Source organism: Nematolebias whitei, chromosome 17 (genome assembly GCF_014905685.2).
Source record: "Nematolebias whitei isolate Nwh7 chromosome 17, NemWhi1, whole genome shotgun sequence".
Lineage (NCBI taxonomy): Eukaryota > Metazoa > Chordata > Actinopteri > Cyprinodontiformes > Rivulidae > Nematolebias > Nematolebias whitei.
Window position 1 is genome coordinate 27,428,653 of NC_056514.1, and position 16,682 is coordinate 27,445,334.

The 16,682-nt window shown below is 38.0% G+C and overlaps 2 protein-coding genes across 2 annotated transcripts in view; one reads left to right on the forward strand and one right to left on the reverse strand.

Annotated features, from left to right (window-relative positions):
- Positions 1-10,650, reverse strand: part of dclre1a (DNA cross-link repair 1A (PSO2 homolog, S. cerevisiae)) — a 14,910-nt gene extending 4,260 nt beyond the window's left edge. Inside the window, exons 1-6 of the mRNA XM_037691048.1 lie at positions 10,213-10,650; positions 6,875-8,212; positions 6,660-6,793; positions 5,049-5,167; positions 2,248-2,391; positions 2,007-2,152 (exon numbers count right to left, since the gene is read on the reverse strand). Coding sequence (XP_037546976.1) covers positions 2,007-2,152; positions 2,248-2,391; positions 5,049-5,167; positions 6,660-6,793; positions 6,875-8,212; positions 10,213-10,603 — 2,272 coding nt within the window. The 5' untranslated portion in view covers positions 10,604-10,650. The remainder of the gene's footprint in view (positions 1-2,006; positions 2,153-2,247; positions 2,392-5,048; positions 5,168-6,659; positions 6,794-6,874; positions 8,213-10,212) is intronic.
- Positions 10,651-11,159: 509 nt separating this feature from the next.
- The window catches only part of nhlrc2 (NHL repeat containing 2), a 23,220-nt gene continuing 17,697 nt past the window's right edge, over positions 11,160-16,682 (forward strand). The window contains exons 1-2 of the mRNA XM_037691049.1: positions 11,160-11,322; positions 13,094-13,246. Coding sequence (XP_037546977.1) covers positions 11,160-11,322; positions 13,094-13,246 — 316 coding nt within the window. The remainder of the gene's footprint in view (positions 11,323-13,093; positions 13,247-16,682) is intronic.

Consider the following 16,682-nt stretch of genomic DNA (forward strand, 5'->3'; position numbering starts at 1 on the left):
TTTAGCTAGTGCTTTACCTCCTTTAGCTAGTGCTTTACCTCCTTTAGTTAGTGCTTTACCTCCTTTAGCTAGTGCTTTGCCTCCTTTAGCTAGTGCTTTGCCTCCTTTAGCTAGTGCATTACCTCCTTTAGCTAGTGCATTACCTCCTTTAGCTAGTGCTTTGCCTCCTGTAGTTAGTGCTTTGCCTCCTTTAGCTAGAGCGTTGCCAACTTTAGCTAGTGCTTTGCCTCCTTTAGCTAATGCTTTGCCTCCTTTAGTTACTGCTTTGTCTCCTTTAGTTAGTGCTCTGCCTCCTTAAGCAAGTGCTTGCCTCCTTAAGCTAGTACTTCACCTCCTTTAGCTAGTGCTTCACCTCCTTTAGCTAGTTCTTCGCCTCCTTTAGCTAGTGCTTTGCCTCCTTTGCTAGAGCTTTGCCTCCTTTAACTAGTGCTTCGCCTCCTTTAGCTAGTGCTTCACCTCCTTTAGCTAGTGCTTTGACTCCATTAGCTAGTGCTTTGTCTCATTTAGCTAGTGCTTTGCAACCTTTAGCTAGAGCTTTGCCTCCTTTAGCTAGTGCTTCGCCTCCTTTAGCTAGTGCTTCGCCTACTTTAGCTAGTGCTTTGACTCCATTAGCTAGTGCTTTGCTTCTTTTTATCAGTTGTTTCAGCAACATAACCAATTCATAACCATATAATAAAACAAAACCAATAAATTTCACCATAACATTCAGCATTAACCCTGCATTTATTCATTAAATATATATTTTTTATTTTCATCATGCTTCTTGTGTCCTGTAAGTGAAAAAAAATTGTACATCTACATCCTATATTACAAACTTAATGTTAAAAACAGCTGAACTAAAAAGTATAGCTAGCAAATACAATTTTGAGAACTTGCTGAGGCAGCAGTGATTTTTAAATGAAGAGCGCTGTTCAGTCAAAACAACATTTTTTAAGCAGTTCTCCACTCAGAAGTGCAAACCATTATTCATGCATGTCACCGGAGGACATGCAGTCTCCACATGAGGACAACATACCAAGGAGTTAAAAAAAAACCAGACAGTCACAAAAACTTCAAGTAGCTCCCAATTCAATATAAATGTAATCTCAGATAACCTTTAATGGGATAAATGTGACTAGGCCTGTCGCAATAAACAATAAAAAAATTATTTGCATGATAAATTAAACTTATCGACCTCATTTTCATTTATCGGCTTTATCGTTTCTTCGTGTCTCTCTCTTTCTACTGAAGACACTGGATGACAAAAGGCTCAACTCCAGTGCTCTTCACTGATCTCTCCCTTTCTCTTTAAAATCTGTTTTAAACGACCAAAATCGCGTTTTTGGATCATTGACAGCAGCTAAGCTGAGAAGCTAAGCTACGAGTTAAGCTAACAGGCTGACCTCGGGGAAAAAACTTCCATCTTGTCAAAGTTCCAAAATTCACGGTTGAAACCTGTACCTTCGTGTAAAAAGTTGTTTTTCTCTGCAAAAAGAAGCTGAGAACTTGTTTACTCATTTTTTATTTATTTTTATTAACAGCTTTGTGTGACAAATGCTATGCTAAAGAGCTCAAACCACACCGAGCGTCCGCCATTTTGAGAACTGAAAAATAGGAAGGAGAGACAGCCCATGTCACGTCAAGGGGCCTCCCTCCCATTTTTTTAAGGGACACGCTGCTCGCTCCCTCACTATCCATCCTTTGGTTCAAACAGTCTTATACTGCCATCCAGTGGTAAAAAAAAGGCACTACACACAAAATTTAACCAATATTTCGTCTTCAATTTGACAATAATTAGTAATTATTGTCAAATTTCAAACATTATTGTTTATCAAAATAATTTCTGAGACAATTAATCACCCAGCAAAATTTGTTATCGTGACAGGCCTAAATGTGATACAAGGCCATAAAGAATGCATTCAGTGGTTCATGAGAGATTTTCTTTCCTGTACAAACAGTTGTCATGATTGAGGAAACGTGAAAAAAAAAGTTTCATATTGACATTTCAGATCTATGTAGTCACATACCCAGAAAGACCTTCTCTTTCCCCACAGAGTACGATCCACACACCACGAGCGTACGGGGGTTAAGAGTCACCAACTCAAAGGCTGTATTGGCTGCAAAACTGATGACCTCTTGCTGCGTGGGGAAGGTGTACTCGGGGCTGCAGTAGCTACACAAACACAGTTTACACAGGAGAACCAGCTCAAGTTCTACACAATCCACACAGATTAATTGTAGCGACAAACGGTTTATGAAGGTGCTCACGTGGTGTCCAAGTAGAGCGTCTGCACTCTGCAGCTGAGGAGCTCAGAGTAGGCCTCCATGGACGGGTCGGCTCTGAAGTCCCCGGTGTGGAGGACTGTCTGGCCATTGGGCAGAAAGAACAGCAGCATGGCAGCTCCTGGACAACTGAGGGAGCAGACACAGGAAGGATGTGAGGCTGGAGCGGACTGGAGTGTGGGACCTTCAACACTAAACTGCTGTTTCGGTCGAGAAAAATCTACCGTACTTTCCGCCGTACAAGTCGCACCAACGTATAAGACGCATCTATTATGTGTCACCGCTGACCACCTGGAAACGTGGGTCAGTGTTGTGTCAAAAACCGATTGGCTGCCAAATGGCGGCCGTGGGAGCGTGCACGGGAGGACTTTAACAAGAATTTAACAAGATTAACACTTAAAAACAATAATGTCGGCTCCAGCTCCAGCTATTCTGGCCTTCCTGAATCCTGACAGCAGCTGCATTTTTTCTAGACGTTAGGGAAGTTGTTTGTGTCGTCTCGTCTTCTCTCTCCGTACTCAATGAGTGACGTTTTAGCGCAGAGCAGTAGGGTTTTAGTGGGTCTGGAAACAACAGATATGCCTTATTGCCTACTCTAGTTGTCAAAAGCCTAGAGGGCCCTCTAGTGGCTGCCAATGGTAGTGTTCAATATTTTCCATGTCAGAATGAATGAAAGCGTCAGATGTCAGTCAAAAATTGGGTTATGGGGGAAAAATTGTATATTAGTTGCTTCGGTGTATAAGTCGCAGGACTTGCAAATTTATGCAAAAATAGTGCAACTTATACTCCAGAAAATACGGTAAAAGCATTGCATTTATTTGAATTTGTGTCATTACATGTAAACTTGACTGGAAGCAAAGATGCTCAAGTATTAAAGAATGTTATGAACTTTTAAAACTTATATCCATTACTTATTATCTTATTACTGTTTTTCTTTTACATTTTATTGTTGGATGTAACTGGGACTCTGTGCACATAATTTGCGAACGACAACAAAGAATATCTGAATCTGAATTATTATCCAACGTGAATAATGTGTCTCAGTATAAATACCCGTTGTCAAAGACAAAAGGACAATGTTTTTGCCCACGTCTGTGTTCTATCATGTTAGCAAAATATTTCATACAACTATAACTTTGTTCCTTCTTAACATAAGGTGATTGAGTTTGGCATAAATGGCAGTGACTGATATAGATTCCTTGAAGGAATGAGCCACCTTTAATTTCATATTTTAATGGTCATCATGGCTAACAGTAAAACCTGTTAGCTTATATTTATCATATATGGATCATAACATCTTGTGTCATAAACTCTCAGAAATTGGTTTCTCAGAACACACCATTGGTTGGTTCGCTAACTATCTTTCAGACCGGAGGCAATGTGTTCAACATAATGGTACTTCCTCCAGTTATTTAACAGTCAACAATGGTGTACCACAAGGCTCAGTCTTAGGACCCACCCTCTTTACAATCTATATACATAATGTAGGTAAAAACATCCCTAATGCATCCATACATTTCTATGCTGACGACACAGTTGTTTATTGTCGAGCTAAAACTGTTGCAAAAGGCTTTCCAGCTTTTGAAATCTGCATTCAACATCATCCAGACTGATTTGTTTCACCTCAAACTTGTCCTAAATGCCGAAAAAACCAAAGGGATGCTTTTTTCAAATAGGAAGTTGGTCCCAGCAGTTCTTCCTCCGATTTTATCCTCAAATGGTGTCCCCATTGAGTTTGTTGATTCCTATAAATATTTGGGTATCTTGGTCGACTCACATCTTTCTTTTAAGCTCCATGTGGAAAACTTGGTAAAGAAACTGAAAGTTAAACTGGGTTTCTTTTTCAGAAACAAATCCTGTCTAACCCTGAATGCTAGAAAACGCCTTGTATCTGTGACTTTCCTTCCCTCCATTGATTATGGTGACATTTACATGAACGCTCCTACAAGAACCCTGCAGATGTTGGATGCTGTCTATCATTGTGCACTAAGATTCATAACTGGCTGTGATTATCGTACCCACCACTGCACCCTGTATTCACTGGTTAACTGGACATCATTAACTTCACGCAGACTCTCTCACTGGTACATTTTCATCTTTAAATCACTTCTTTGTCTGTTGCCTTCATACATCTCCTCCTACATGTCTCTGCGTGAGTGCAGCTACGGAGTACGCTCTCAGGACATTATTACCTGCAGTGTTCCCTCAATGAGGACTGAACTAGGCAAAAGGGCCTTCTCCTATTCCGCTCCTGTTTCCTGGAACATCTTACAAAAAGATTTGAAGCTCTCGACCTTGACCTCTCTAAGTGTCTTTAAGAATCTGTTGGACACCTGGCAGGGTCCAATGCTGACATGTTCCTGTTGTTAGTTTTATACATTTGTCTTGGAATCTAGCTGTTTTTTGTTTTGTTACCTTTTCCTTTTAGCCATCCTATTTGTTAAAAAAAAAAAAACTGTAGTATGCTTTTTTATAACTGTTTATTGTTGTTGCTGTTGTCCATTGTTGTCATCTTTCTTTGTTGAAATCAGGTCTCTCTTGTAAATGAGTCCTCGAGGCTCAATGGGATTTACCTGTATAAATAAAGGTTGATTGATTGATTGATTTAGTTTAGTGTTCTCATGAGTAACTTTAAATACACAAACAACCAATTCTGAGTATTACCAGTACATCCAAGGCCTGTGCAGCTTTTATTTATTTATTTTTAACTCCTAAGTTCTCATGTATCACAGACTGTGCTTAAAATATGTTGAAGCTCGTCCCCGCTGACGTCCCGTTTGACTCACTGGTTGGCGTCTAGCAGGATGACCCGGACTCCTTCCACAGTGACCTCAGTGTTCATGGGGAGGATGTGGACATACTGCTCTGCCACCCTCAGTTTGCTCCTCACCAAGTTTCCTGTGATCTGATCAAAAAAACATCATAAGCTTAGACGCGTAACTGGAAATCTCACTCTAAAAACTGCATTTTAAACTGTGAGACGGAGCAAAATCTACTTAACATTGGTGTAAAATTGTTATTTTACTGTTTGCACAAAAAAACAAACAACACACATAAAGGAAAAGATCAAAATAAAATGCGCAGGAGAGGTCATAAATACCCAAATGGGCTTACAAGGGGATATGTAAATCATACTTCCTTCTTAAGAATTATACTCAAAGAAATTATGAAAACAATAGAGTAAAGATAACGGAAGAAATACGACTATACGTCAAGATTCCCATGTGATACTTATTCACATCATAAATTATTAGTATTTGTAATTTGTGTAAACAGAGATGTGGATGGAGCTAAATGTGGAGTGTTAGAAACAAAAAGATTTTTGAAGTTCATGGATTATGGACTAGCCCAAAATTAAATTACAATAAGAAATATGAGGATAAAGATTGATAAATTACTTATTTTTAAATATGGTTTAACCTTTTTTATAATCCCTAAAGATTTTGAGATCTTCTTACACACAGATTCACAACAATTCTTAAAGTTTCTCATCAATATAGACACCTAAAAATGTTGTTGATCAAACACTGGAAAGTAAATTGTTATTAATATAAATTTGATTTTTTTTTCTGGATTGTAATTCTTATTCAATTCAATACAATTCAGTTTATTTATATAGCGCCAAGTCACAACAGAAGTCATTTCAGGGCACTGAACAGAAACATTTATACACATAAAAAGTAAGTTAACAACATTATTTATCTGAGGAACAGACTGCTTTGAATTTAACTCAATCGCAGACTCTCATCCTGAGCAAACACGAAGGCGACAGTGGAAAGGAAAAACTCCCTCATGAGGAAGAAACCTCCAGCAGAACCAAGCTCAGGACAAGTGGCCATCTGCTTCGACCAGCTGGGTTTGACAGGAACAGGAAGGAGGGACAATGTTAAGATAGAAATAATATCAAATGAAAACTATTCAACTTTAACAATTAATTTAAAGTAATGAGGTCAATTTGTCCTCTAGTAGTCTAAGTGTATAGCTGCATAACAAGCCAACCCTAACTCCAGTTAAGACTCTGGCAGCAGCGTTTTGGATCAACTGAAGACTTTTAAAAGAAGTTTTTCAGAAAATAATTTACTTTTTAAAATAAGTATTATTCTTAAATAATATGAAATTAGATTTTTGAACATTAAGTGATAGTTTATTTAACTGAGCTAACTGAATGAGTCCATAATTTCCCTTATCAAAAAGTGAGTCAAGATTATTGTTAGTAACGAAAATATTGGTGTCATCAGCAAATAAAATGTGACAAAATACTAAATGCTTTTGGTAAATTGTTGAAAATCTTTTTTTTTTAAATACTGACCCACCCATATTAAAGGTTTGGTTACAACATGGCGTGAAACAGATTAACAATAGAAGTTATATTTTATAGTGGCTGATGTTTAACTTACCTTGTTACAGTAGATTGGAAATGTGGAGCTCTTGGTCAACCCTCCGTAATGGTCCGAGTGGAAATGGGTTAGGAAGTATGCAGTGATGCCCTCAATCTCTCCATAATGAAATGCATCTATAACAAACTTTGTACCTGAATTCAAAGTATATATAACATGTCACAAAACTGCATAATTTACACTTAATTTTATATTAAAAAAAAACAATCAATGACCTGGAATTTTTTTATAAAACGGACAACGAGGTAACTGAACTTCTCCATCAGGTCTGGTCCACCTTCCTCTCCATCCCCTCTTCCCTCCTCTTCCCTCATCTCCTTGTGGCCTCTTTAAACTCAAGTCATTTCCAGTTTCGGTGGACTGGGACAAAGCTACGGTGGTGTTTTTTATCTGCTCATCTCTCCTTTGTCTTTTCTGTCCCGAGTTCCTACCAGATGTTGGAACAGAGGACGTGTTTAACTCATTTGGTCCACTTTCCATCTCATTCTTCTCCTCTTTGAGTGGTTTGAGGCCAAAAAATACTCCAATGTCTGTCTGCTTCAAGCCAGAGGCCTGGCTCGCTTTGCTGTGGCCTTTATGAGGCAACATTTTTGGAGATCTTTTCACAGGGGACGTTGTCGATGAAGGCACTTGAGATGCTGTACAAAGTTTCTCTGATTTAATCGTGTTTAAGTTTTGGCTGCAATGACCTTTTGAACTAAGAGTTTCTCGGAGATGTTCTAAAACAAGACTCGACTGTGACTGAAAAGTAGATCCACACCAAGCTCCTGGTTCAGCTCTGCTTGAAGCAACTGTGGTGACTTGATTAGCAGGTGCTAATGAAGAAGCTGAAGCCACCTGAGCACTGGGAAGTGACGGATCCTTGAATGCCATTTCATCATCTTCCAAATTATCTACAAAATCAGCGAGGAGCTCATCTTCACTCGAGAAGCTGTCATTAAACAGCATCACAGAGTCGTCGGCATCAGACTTGTCATTGTTAAAAAGAGCTTTTCTACACTCGTTATTGGCTTCAGTCTCTGCAGGGAGCTCAGACAGTGGCGAGTAGGATATTCTGTCATCACTTTCGAGAAAAGTTTCATCTTTAGGTAGAATTTCACAAGTTGGACTTCCAGTTATTTCCTTGACAGGAGTGAATGAAATCTCAGTTTGACCTTGTGAGGATGCAGGTGACTTCTGGCCTTTGTTAGACCCTAACCAGCCTTTCTTTTTCCTCAAATCGTCAGGGCCAGGAGAGCGCAGCAACAGAAGGCCATTAGTATGTTTTAACGAAGATATTCCAGTGCCATTAACTTCAGGAGACACGCTTTGACTGGACAAAGAAGAAAGACTGAGAGCTCCGCCCTGAGAAGCTTCTAAAACACAACTGTCCTCACCAGCGTCTATCAGTCCCGGTAAAAAACTGAAGCGTTCTTCCCTGCTTGTTCCTGCTTGTTGAGTTAAACTGAGGACAGCTGTGCTGCTGTTTGCCCGACTGTGGGCCAGGAGTGTGTGGCTGAACTTCTTGTAATGGTTTGGGATTGTGGAGGAACACTGAAGACCATCTGGACATTCTGTATGAACAAATAAAACATAAACGAGTTAAGAGCAGAGTTGAAAATCTCTCTAATTCAAAAGCAACTTAACTGAAGAAATACTGAATGACTTTGAGCTATTTTTATGCAAATCGCCTACCAGCTGTAAAAGTTCCTTCTGTTCTAACTGTGGCAGCCCAGTCACTAGAAAAATCTAATTAAATATGATTTTGTAATTATTTTCATGCGACCTTTTAAAGCAAAACTAAAACTACATTCTACTTCAGCAAAGCTAAAATGATTCTCGTCAAGTTAAAATCCTATAATAAGCCACACGAATGCCAGTTTTGATCTAATCTGCATGTGACATGTCCAATGACTTGAAGATAAAATCATGAATCCCTAGCAGCTAACTGAACCCTAGATCTCATTTGGTGCTTTGAGGGGCAAATATATATAGAGTAAACCATCAACAGCCAGTTTAGAATAGAAAAGAATCATTGTTTTTATAATTATTTGACAAGAATGGATTGATAGGAAGAGCCTCACATTGCTACATCTGCAACATCTGTTAAAAAATTGTATGAATAAAAATAAAAAAGATCACAATGTGGTAAAAGTAATAAGAACTTACAAATAAAATAAAACACTTTTGTTTAAATCAGAGGCCAGGGTTCCCTGCTTCCAATATTATACTGTATAGAGGCGCTCAAACCTGATGATCAGTTAATCAAGTGATTATCAACCAGGCTGCAACTTTTACTCTTGATTTTTAGAAAAGGAGCAAGCCTTTATAAAAGGAGTAATGCAGATATTCTGCTGTGTGGTTCCATTTTGGTAAAATAATTACTTCTATCCTCTATTTCAGTTCAAGATTCAACTTTTTATTTTATTTTATTTTTTACACTGGTTCATATTGTAACATAAACACATCCACTCATGCACCAGACATTTAGCTCTTGCCAATGATTTATTCGGGTGCAATAATTACTGATCGACCCAGATTTGTTCGGCCATGACCCATGCCACATCAAAAACTTCCGAGCTTTCTTTCTTACAGGCACCCAGGGGGGAAAAAAGCAAATGGGAGAAAAACCACACACCCTACTCACTACCCAGCAACCCCTGCAGCAACACAGAACATGTCATACTTAAGAACCAGTAACAGCACAACAAGAATAATGAACATGTAACAACAACTCCTTAATACACTGTGTTGCTTAAACAATTTCTTCTGGTATTTCTGAACATCTGTTGCAATGGGTAACCGTGCCAACGGGAGAGTTGTTTAAAATGCAGGAAGAGATTAGATCAAACAGATGAAACCACCCCCAAAACAGATCTCACATTCCTCACAAGTTGAAGACATTACAGATAGGCCAGGAGCAAAGCCAAAAGCAGGAGGGGTGAAGTTTCCGGATTGTTGTGGGGAATATAAACTCTTTGGCATACACAGCTGAAGATTTTGATAAGAACAGAACAAGAATATAGGGAGTATGAATGGTTGGTTGTCTCCAAGTCGCCCTGTGATGGACCTACCTGTCCTGGGTGTACCCCGACACGAGCACAGTGATTGCTTGACATGGGCACCAGAGATCCAGAAAGGAAGAAGCAGGCGTAGATAATGGATGTTTTACAAAGACATGTCTGCAAGAATATACTGCAGACTCTAAAGCCTCTGTAACCCATTTTCAAACTATAGCAGACAGGACTTCAGACAGAATGGCAAAAGTAAAGGTGACCACAGTGCTTCTTTACAACTAAATTTGACACATAACCTAACCATTAACAGCTTGCTGAGTTCTTCACATTATCAATAAATATGCTTTTTCCAGGTTCCAAAGCTCTCAGTACTTTCCAAACTATCATTAACGCTGTTTATATTACTTCATCTCAACCATTAATATTGCAATAATATAAATGTGTATATGGGAATTGATTGCGTCCTATTATTATTTACTACAACTGTACATGTCATCAAGGTGAGGGTGTGTGCTATTCATTTGACGTCAGTGTCAGCTTCTTGTGGATGTCTGTACCTTTACAGTTGTCCCTGGGGGTGTCCAGACATTCAGCAACGTGCCATCTCTGGGACTGTACAACCAAAATGAAGAATGGCATCTGACATATGGGACAGTAGTCTTCAGATGATGATCTCTCAGCTGCATTGTTGTCATTATGGATTGTCTCTTTAGCAGGAGACGAGCTAAAGGACGCACTGTCAGTGTCAGCCTCTAACTTGCCACTTTCAGCTGGTTTGGCTGTTTCACTCTTCTCCTTTGACTTGACTGGGAGAGAAGTGTCTTTCTTGGACGTTTTTCTGGAAGTACACCTTTTTTTGGTCACAGACTGCGATTCCTTGTTTTTTCTTTTCTTCTCCAGAGGCTTATACTCCCAAATGTCACGTTCAGAGTCGTCCCTCTGTGACATTTGAACCAGCGTTGTTGGTTTGTTGCACAAGAACGGTTTGACATTCCGCGGTGATGACAAAAGTGATGCGATTCCTTAATAGTTGTGTGTCAAATTCTCTCTAAAATCTTTAAAAACTATAAATTACGAAACTTAACTTTACATAAATAAATAAATTCCCTTTGGACCTGTACGCGCACAGCCCATGAATTAGCAACACTTACCGCCACAGTACAACGCTAAACAAGGTAAATACCATAAGATAAAATGAGCTGCACTTTCGACACTTTACTAAAAATTTATTCTTTAAGTGATTTCTTTTACGTCTTGAAAAAAATACAGCGCACTAACGCTATCATTTTTTTTGTTAAAAGTAGACTTATTAATAAAAACACAACATTACGGGAATATATTTTTTTTTTAACTTTGTAACGAAATCAGTAACGTGAATCTATATTGTTGACTCCAAGCCCTGCTGTGATTGGTTGTTCAGATTAAACGACTGTGATTGGTCAATTCTCTAGAAGCAAATGATGACGCTCCTTCTGGTAGGAAGGAAGAAATCGTCGGTGTAAACATGGCGTCCCAGTGCACCCTCTCAACACTGTTTCCCATCCAAAGTCAGCTCGAGTGCGCCTTGGATGAGGCTGCCACCCATACAGAAAAAGAACAACTTGTTTACGATTATCTGGAAAAATCAGACGAAAGAGAGGACCTTAAAATCTCCGATTTCCACACAGGTTTGCTAATATTAAAGCTTTAGCTTTCTTATCAAATCAGCTCTACAAGAGTTTGACAGGAGTCTGAAACTCTGCTGTTTACAGCTTACAATTATCCTTTTTGTCAGTTGTTACAACTATGAAGCAAATTTAGACCGGTTGTGTTACAGTCACATTTCAAAAAGCTAGTTGGCTTCTCTAGTCCAACTCATTTATTAAGCTGCAACAAAGTTGTAGCTTTAATAACAAAACAAACAAACTTTGACCAAACTGGAAGCAATTACTTTACTAAGGTTCTAGAGACATTTCAGTAATTTCAAAACTTCCTGTTATGTGACATCTCAGCTAAGACAGCTCATTAAACAGAAGTCAGTTTCTTGTGGTCATTTTTTTCTCTATAAGGAAGTTGTTTGTAATTATACAGCATTTTGTTGCAAATTCTTATGTTTTTCGTTTTGTATTTATTGAGCTATTCCTTTTTAAAAGTTAGAAGTCAAATGTATTAACTGAACTGTAACGTTTAAGATGGAAACAAATATGGTAGCAGGTCAGTATTTTAAGCTTATTTTTATGCCATTTTGTTCTTTGTTTTATATTTTATTGAGGTCCTAGATCTCCTGTGCATCTTACTAACCAATAAACACAAGTGTGCCAAAATTACCAAAGGTCTAAATTTACCTGAGACGAAATTACACTTTCTCCCACCCCTTTTAATATTAAGTACTGGCTAAACTGGGATAAAGCCTTTTTCCTGTAATAACACACCAGTGAGATCAGAAATATCAAGTAAAATATGCCTGTTTTTATTTATATAGTAGTACTTTGTTATAGTTTTCTAAGTCAACACTGCCAAAAGCATTACATTTAGTTTAGCACTTGTCTTTTTTTTTGTCATCAGAATCAAGTTTTGTGTACCAGTACTTTAATATTGGGACTCTAAAAATCAACAGGTTAATCACCTGCAGAGTGATCATGTAGCTTGTCAACAATATATTAGCACACCAGTAGATGGTGACTTGTATAAGTTCCTCTCATCCTGCAATTATTATTAATAACCATAAGTTTCTCACCACATTTTTTTTTTTTTTTGTCTCAGTGAATTTACACAGTAAGGCTGCACATCATGAAGTCAAATCTTCAATAATTACTGTTAAAATGTGGACATGTGAGGCTACATCTGATCTGTAGACAGAAGTTCACAGACTGATACAGAATCATAATCCTTGGGTTAAAAAAAACTGAGCTGAACCCATTCATAGTCTCTTTGCTGTAATTAGTTTTAAAACTGCTGCAAGAATTCACATTTTTTATTAGCATGCAGTCAATAAATTACTCAAGTCCTTACGAAGCATTTGATGTGTTTTTAGTCAATTTGTTAATTTATGCATAATTTTGTTTTTGTGGACTACATAAATTAGCTATTAGTTTTGTTTACATTCTGTAAACCCAGTGGTCTTATCAAACAGAATGAAAATAATAAAATCAGATTTTTACTATTTTAACTATTAAAACTGAACCCAAATCTAGTTAGTTGGCACAAATTTCATTTCATGTAAAGTAAGTGTTAAAATACAATATATATTCTTAAAATGATAGTTCAGATATTTTTAAATTGGATCCAGTTGAAAGGTTTTGAACAGTTAATGTTTTACCTGTTGTAGATAGGTCTTTGAGCAACCTCAGTTTGAAGAAATAGATTTGTTTGACTGTACACCTGAGTTACTGTTTAGTCCAGATTAGAACAGATTTGCTGGAATATGATGGCATCACTGTTCCCTCTGGTTTACTTCAGGTTTAGAGTGGCTGAACACTGAAGGACCTCTGTCTTTGAACAAGGAGCTGGTTGGTAAAGTGGTGCTGCTGGACTTCTTCACTTATTGCTGCATCAACTGCATGCACATCCTGCCTGACCTGCACCAGCTGGAGAACAGACACTCTGTTAAAGGTTTGTGCACTCTGAGTGTGATCGTGGCAGTTTTTATCCTCAGTGGTTGTGACAAGAACAAATAAATAAATAAATAAGGCATCATCACTGAAAAAAAAAAAAAAACAAGAACAACAAATCTGTTTATAAAACTTTTTCTGTGAAAATTATAAAAAAGCATCGACTACAAGAGCTGCTCGTTTTTATCTCATTGATATTATTTCAGTCTTCATCTTCTTTTGGCTTTTCCCTCTTCAGGGGTCGCCACATCGAGTCATCCTCCTCCATCTCACTCTGTCCTCTGCATCCTCTGTCCTCACTCCAACTACCTCCATGTCCTCTCTAACTGCATCCATATATCTCCTCCTAGTCTTTTTCCTGGCAGCTGCATTTCTAACATCCTTCTACCAATATACCCACTGTCCCTCCTCTGGACATGTCCAAACCATCTCAGTCTGGTCTCTCCAACTTTATCTCCCAGTTGTTCAACCTGTGCTGTACCTCTGATGATCTCATTCCTGATCTCATCCATCCTTGTCATTCCTAAGGAGAACCTCAACATTTTCATTTCTGCCACTTCCAATTCTTTCTTCTGCCTTTTTGTCAATGCCACTGTCTCCAGACCATATAACATAGCTGGTCTCACAAATGTCTTGTGAACTTTTCCTTTGGCCTTTGCTGACATCTTTTTGATGCAAATCACTCCTGAAACTTTTCTCCATCCACTCCATCCTGCCTGGACTCTCTTCTTCACCTCTTTACCACACTCCCCATGTTCCAGGACAGTGGACCCCAAGTAATTGAAGTCCTGCCCCTTTGTGACCTCTGCTCCTTGTAGCCTCACTGTTCCACCAGCCTCCCTCTCATTTACACACATGTTCTCTGTCTTACTATGACTGACTTTCATTCTTCTTCTTTCAAGTACATACCTCCATCTCTCCAAGTTCTCTTCCACTTGTTCCCTGTTCTCACCACAGTTCACAATGTCATCTGCAAACATCATCGTCCATGGGGATTCCTGCCTGACCTCATCTGTTGGTCGGTCCATCACCAGAGCAAACAAGAAGGGGCTCAGAGCTGATCCTTGATGCACCCCCACCTCCTCCTTGCTATCTGTCACTCCTACAGCACATCTCACCACTGTCCTGCTGTCCTCATACATGTCCTGTACCAGTCTAACATACTTCTCTGCCACTCCAGATTTCCTCATGCAATACCACACCTCCTCCCTCAGCACTCTGTCATATGATATTTCTAAAGACACAATGAAGTTCTTTCTGACCCTCTCTGTACTTCTCCATCAGCATCCTCAAAGCAAAGATAGCATCTGTGGTGCTCTTTGGTCCGTGTACATTCAGGCAGTTCGTTTTTTCGTTTGAAACAAAAAATGAAAAAACAAAAGCACACTAGTTTTTTTGTTTTTCGTTTATTAAACCAAAATTAAAAATCGGATAACGAAGTGTCATCCGAGTTCCGATTTTGTGCACAAAACGAAAATGGAAAAAAACGGATAACGAGCGTTCACTTTCGATTATCATGATTTCATTTTTGACAAGTGGTCTGACCCTGGAAGTTCTCTCTGTCCCGCGCCGTGTAACTTGCCACTTCTGTACACACGTCCAAAACGGCGATGAATACATTTTGAATTAATTTGATTTTTACCCACCAAAAACCTTATATACCGACTTTTTTTGTTTGTTGATTAAAAACGCATAAGAGCAGAGAAAAGTCCAAGAGACGGGAGTTCGCCGAATCTGGAAGTAAGCCCAATTTGAAGCATCTGGTCTCCGTGGTAGCTGATGCTGGCCATGTCACCTAATCTGATGCGGTTTTGGATTACTCGGCTGTTTCAGAACATATCTATACACATTATTCTTATTGTATGTGTACATATGTTTAATGATTTTGTAAAACACTTTATTCAACTTGGGTTATTTAAAATGTGCAGTATAAATGCCAAAGTGGGCATTTTACTGAACTAAACTGTAAAGTAAAATCATATTGTTTTGTGTGAATTTTAACCCGTTTTTCTTATCAAGAACTTTCTGCCTGTCCGCTTATAAATTCATCAAAGAATAAATAAAATTAAAAGATAAGCTCAGAAGAACTGTGATTTAATCATGCATTCTAATTTCTCCAAAGTGCAGCACTCAGCAACAAACCTCTGCATTTATAGTGATTTTTTTTTTAAACTTGGACACAAATATTGATACATTTTATGCTTTTGTCAAAAAGCTTTTCAGTCAACAGGCCATTAATGAAAGTGAGATTAGAAAATCTCAATTTTGCATATGTTTCTATATCAAAGTGAGCTTTTTGTTACTAATATTAAATGTAAAAAAGTTAGTTTAGGCTTTTTAAAATAGTTTGTTTTCAATTAAAATAAGATAGAATAGCTGTAACCCTTTTCTTCATGGTGCACAGATTTTCTTAACTCATAGTATAACACAATTTTTTATTAATTCTGGCTAACGTGTGTAAAACATATGATGACTTCAGTTTGCTCCAGGACCATTTAAAATATTTTTAAAAGTATTTAAAGTAAGTAAATATAAAGCAAAGTAGTATGATTGTCAAATACATTATATTTATATTTTAGTATATGCATGCAGTCTTGGAAAACTACACTATTTAGCACTTTTTTTTAAAGTTTAACAAGAGCTTTATTCTGTTGCTGTGTCATGTCATTCAACATCAGACAAACATGTTTAAGTTCACTTAAGATGAGAGGAAACTGTAGTACAACCTTCTGCTTCTTTTCCAAGAGCAGGAAGGCCCGTATCTCAGGTGTGAAGAGAGAGTGGCTAAAAATAATCTCACTCTGCTTGAAGTGACTAACAGTGCTCATAACTTCACACTGCTGTAGTTTATAGTATTGTTTTAAAATAGCTGCTGCTGATAAAGCACGGTCTTCATTCATCCTGCTGCCCTACTTAAACTTGAATTCTGTGGGTCATCAAAGGGAAAATGGTTTTCTGTGGAAATGATTAATATCTTACCTGTTGTAGATGGTTCTTTGGATGACCTCCGTTTGAAGAAATGTAGTTTAATTCTGGATTAACAAGCCAGCGGCAAGTTCAAGTGGGCTCAAGACCACAGAGGATTGAATAACTCCACTTCCAGAGATTTAAATTCTCCCTTTAGGTTTTAAAAAGCACTACATTCATTGAAACATAAAAGTTGAGCTTCATGCAGACCTTTGAACGCTCAGGTGTAAGCATTTTGAAAACAGATTAGAAACCATATGGAGAAATAATTTTGTTCTTTCAAAATGACATAAAGAACAAAGAACTTTAAAAATAAAACTTTGTAAAAATTTAATTAAAACAATAAAAAATTACAAAGCAATAATATCCAACTAAATAAATATTAAAACACACACACACACACACACACACACACACACACATAACAAAATTATTTCTCCATATGGTTTCTAATCTGTTTTCAAAATGCT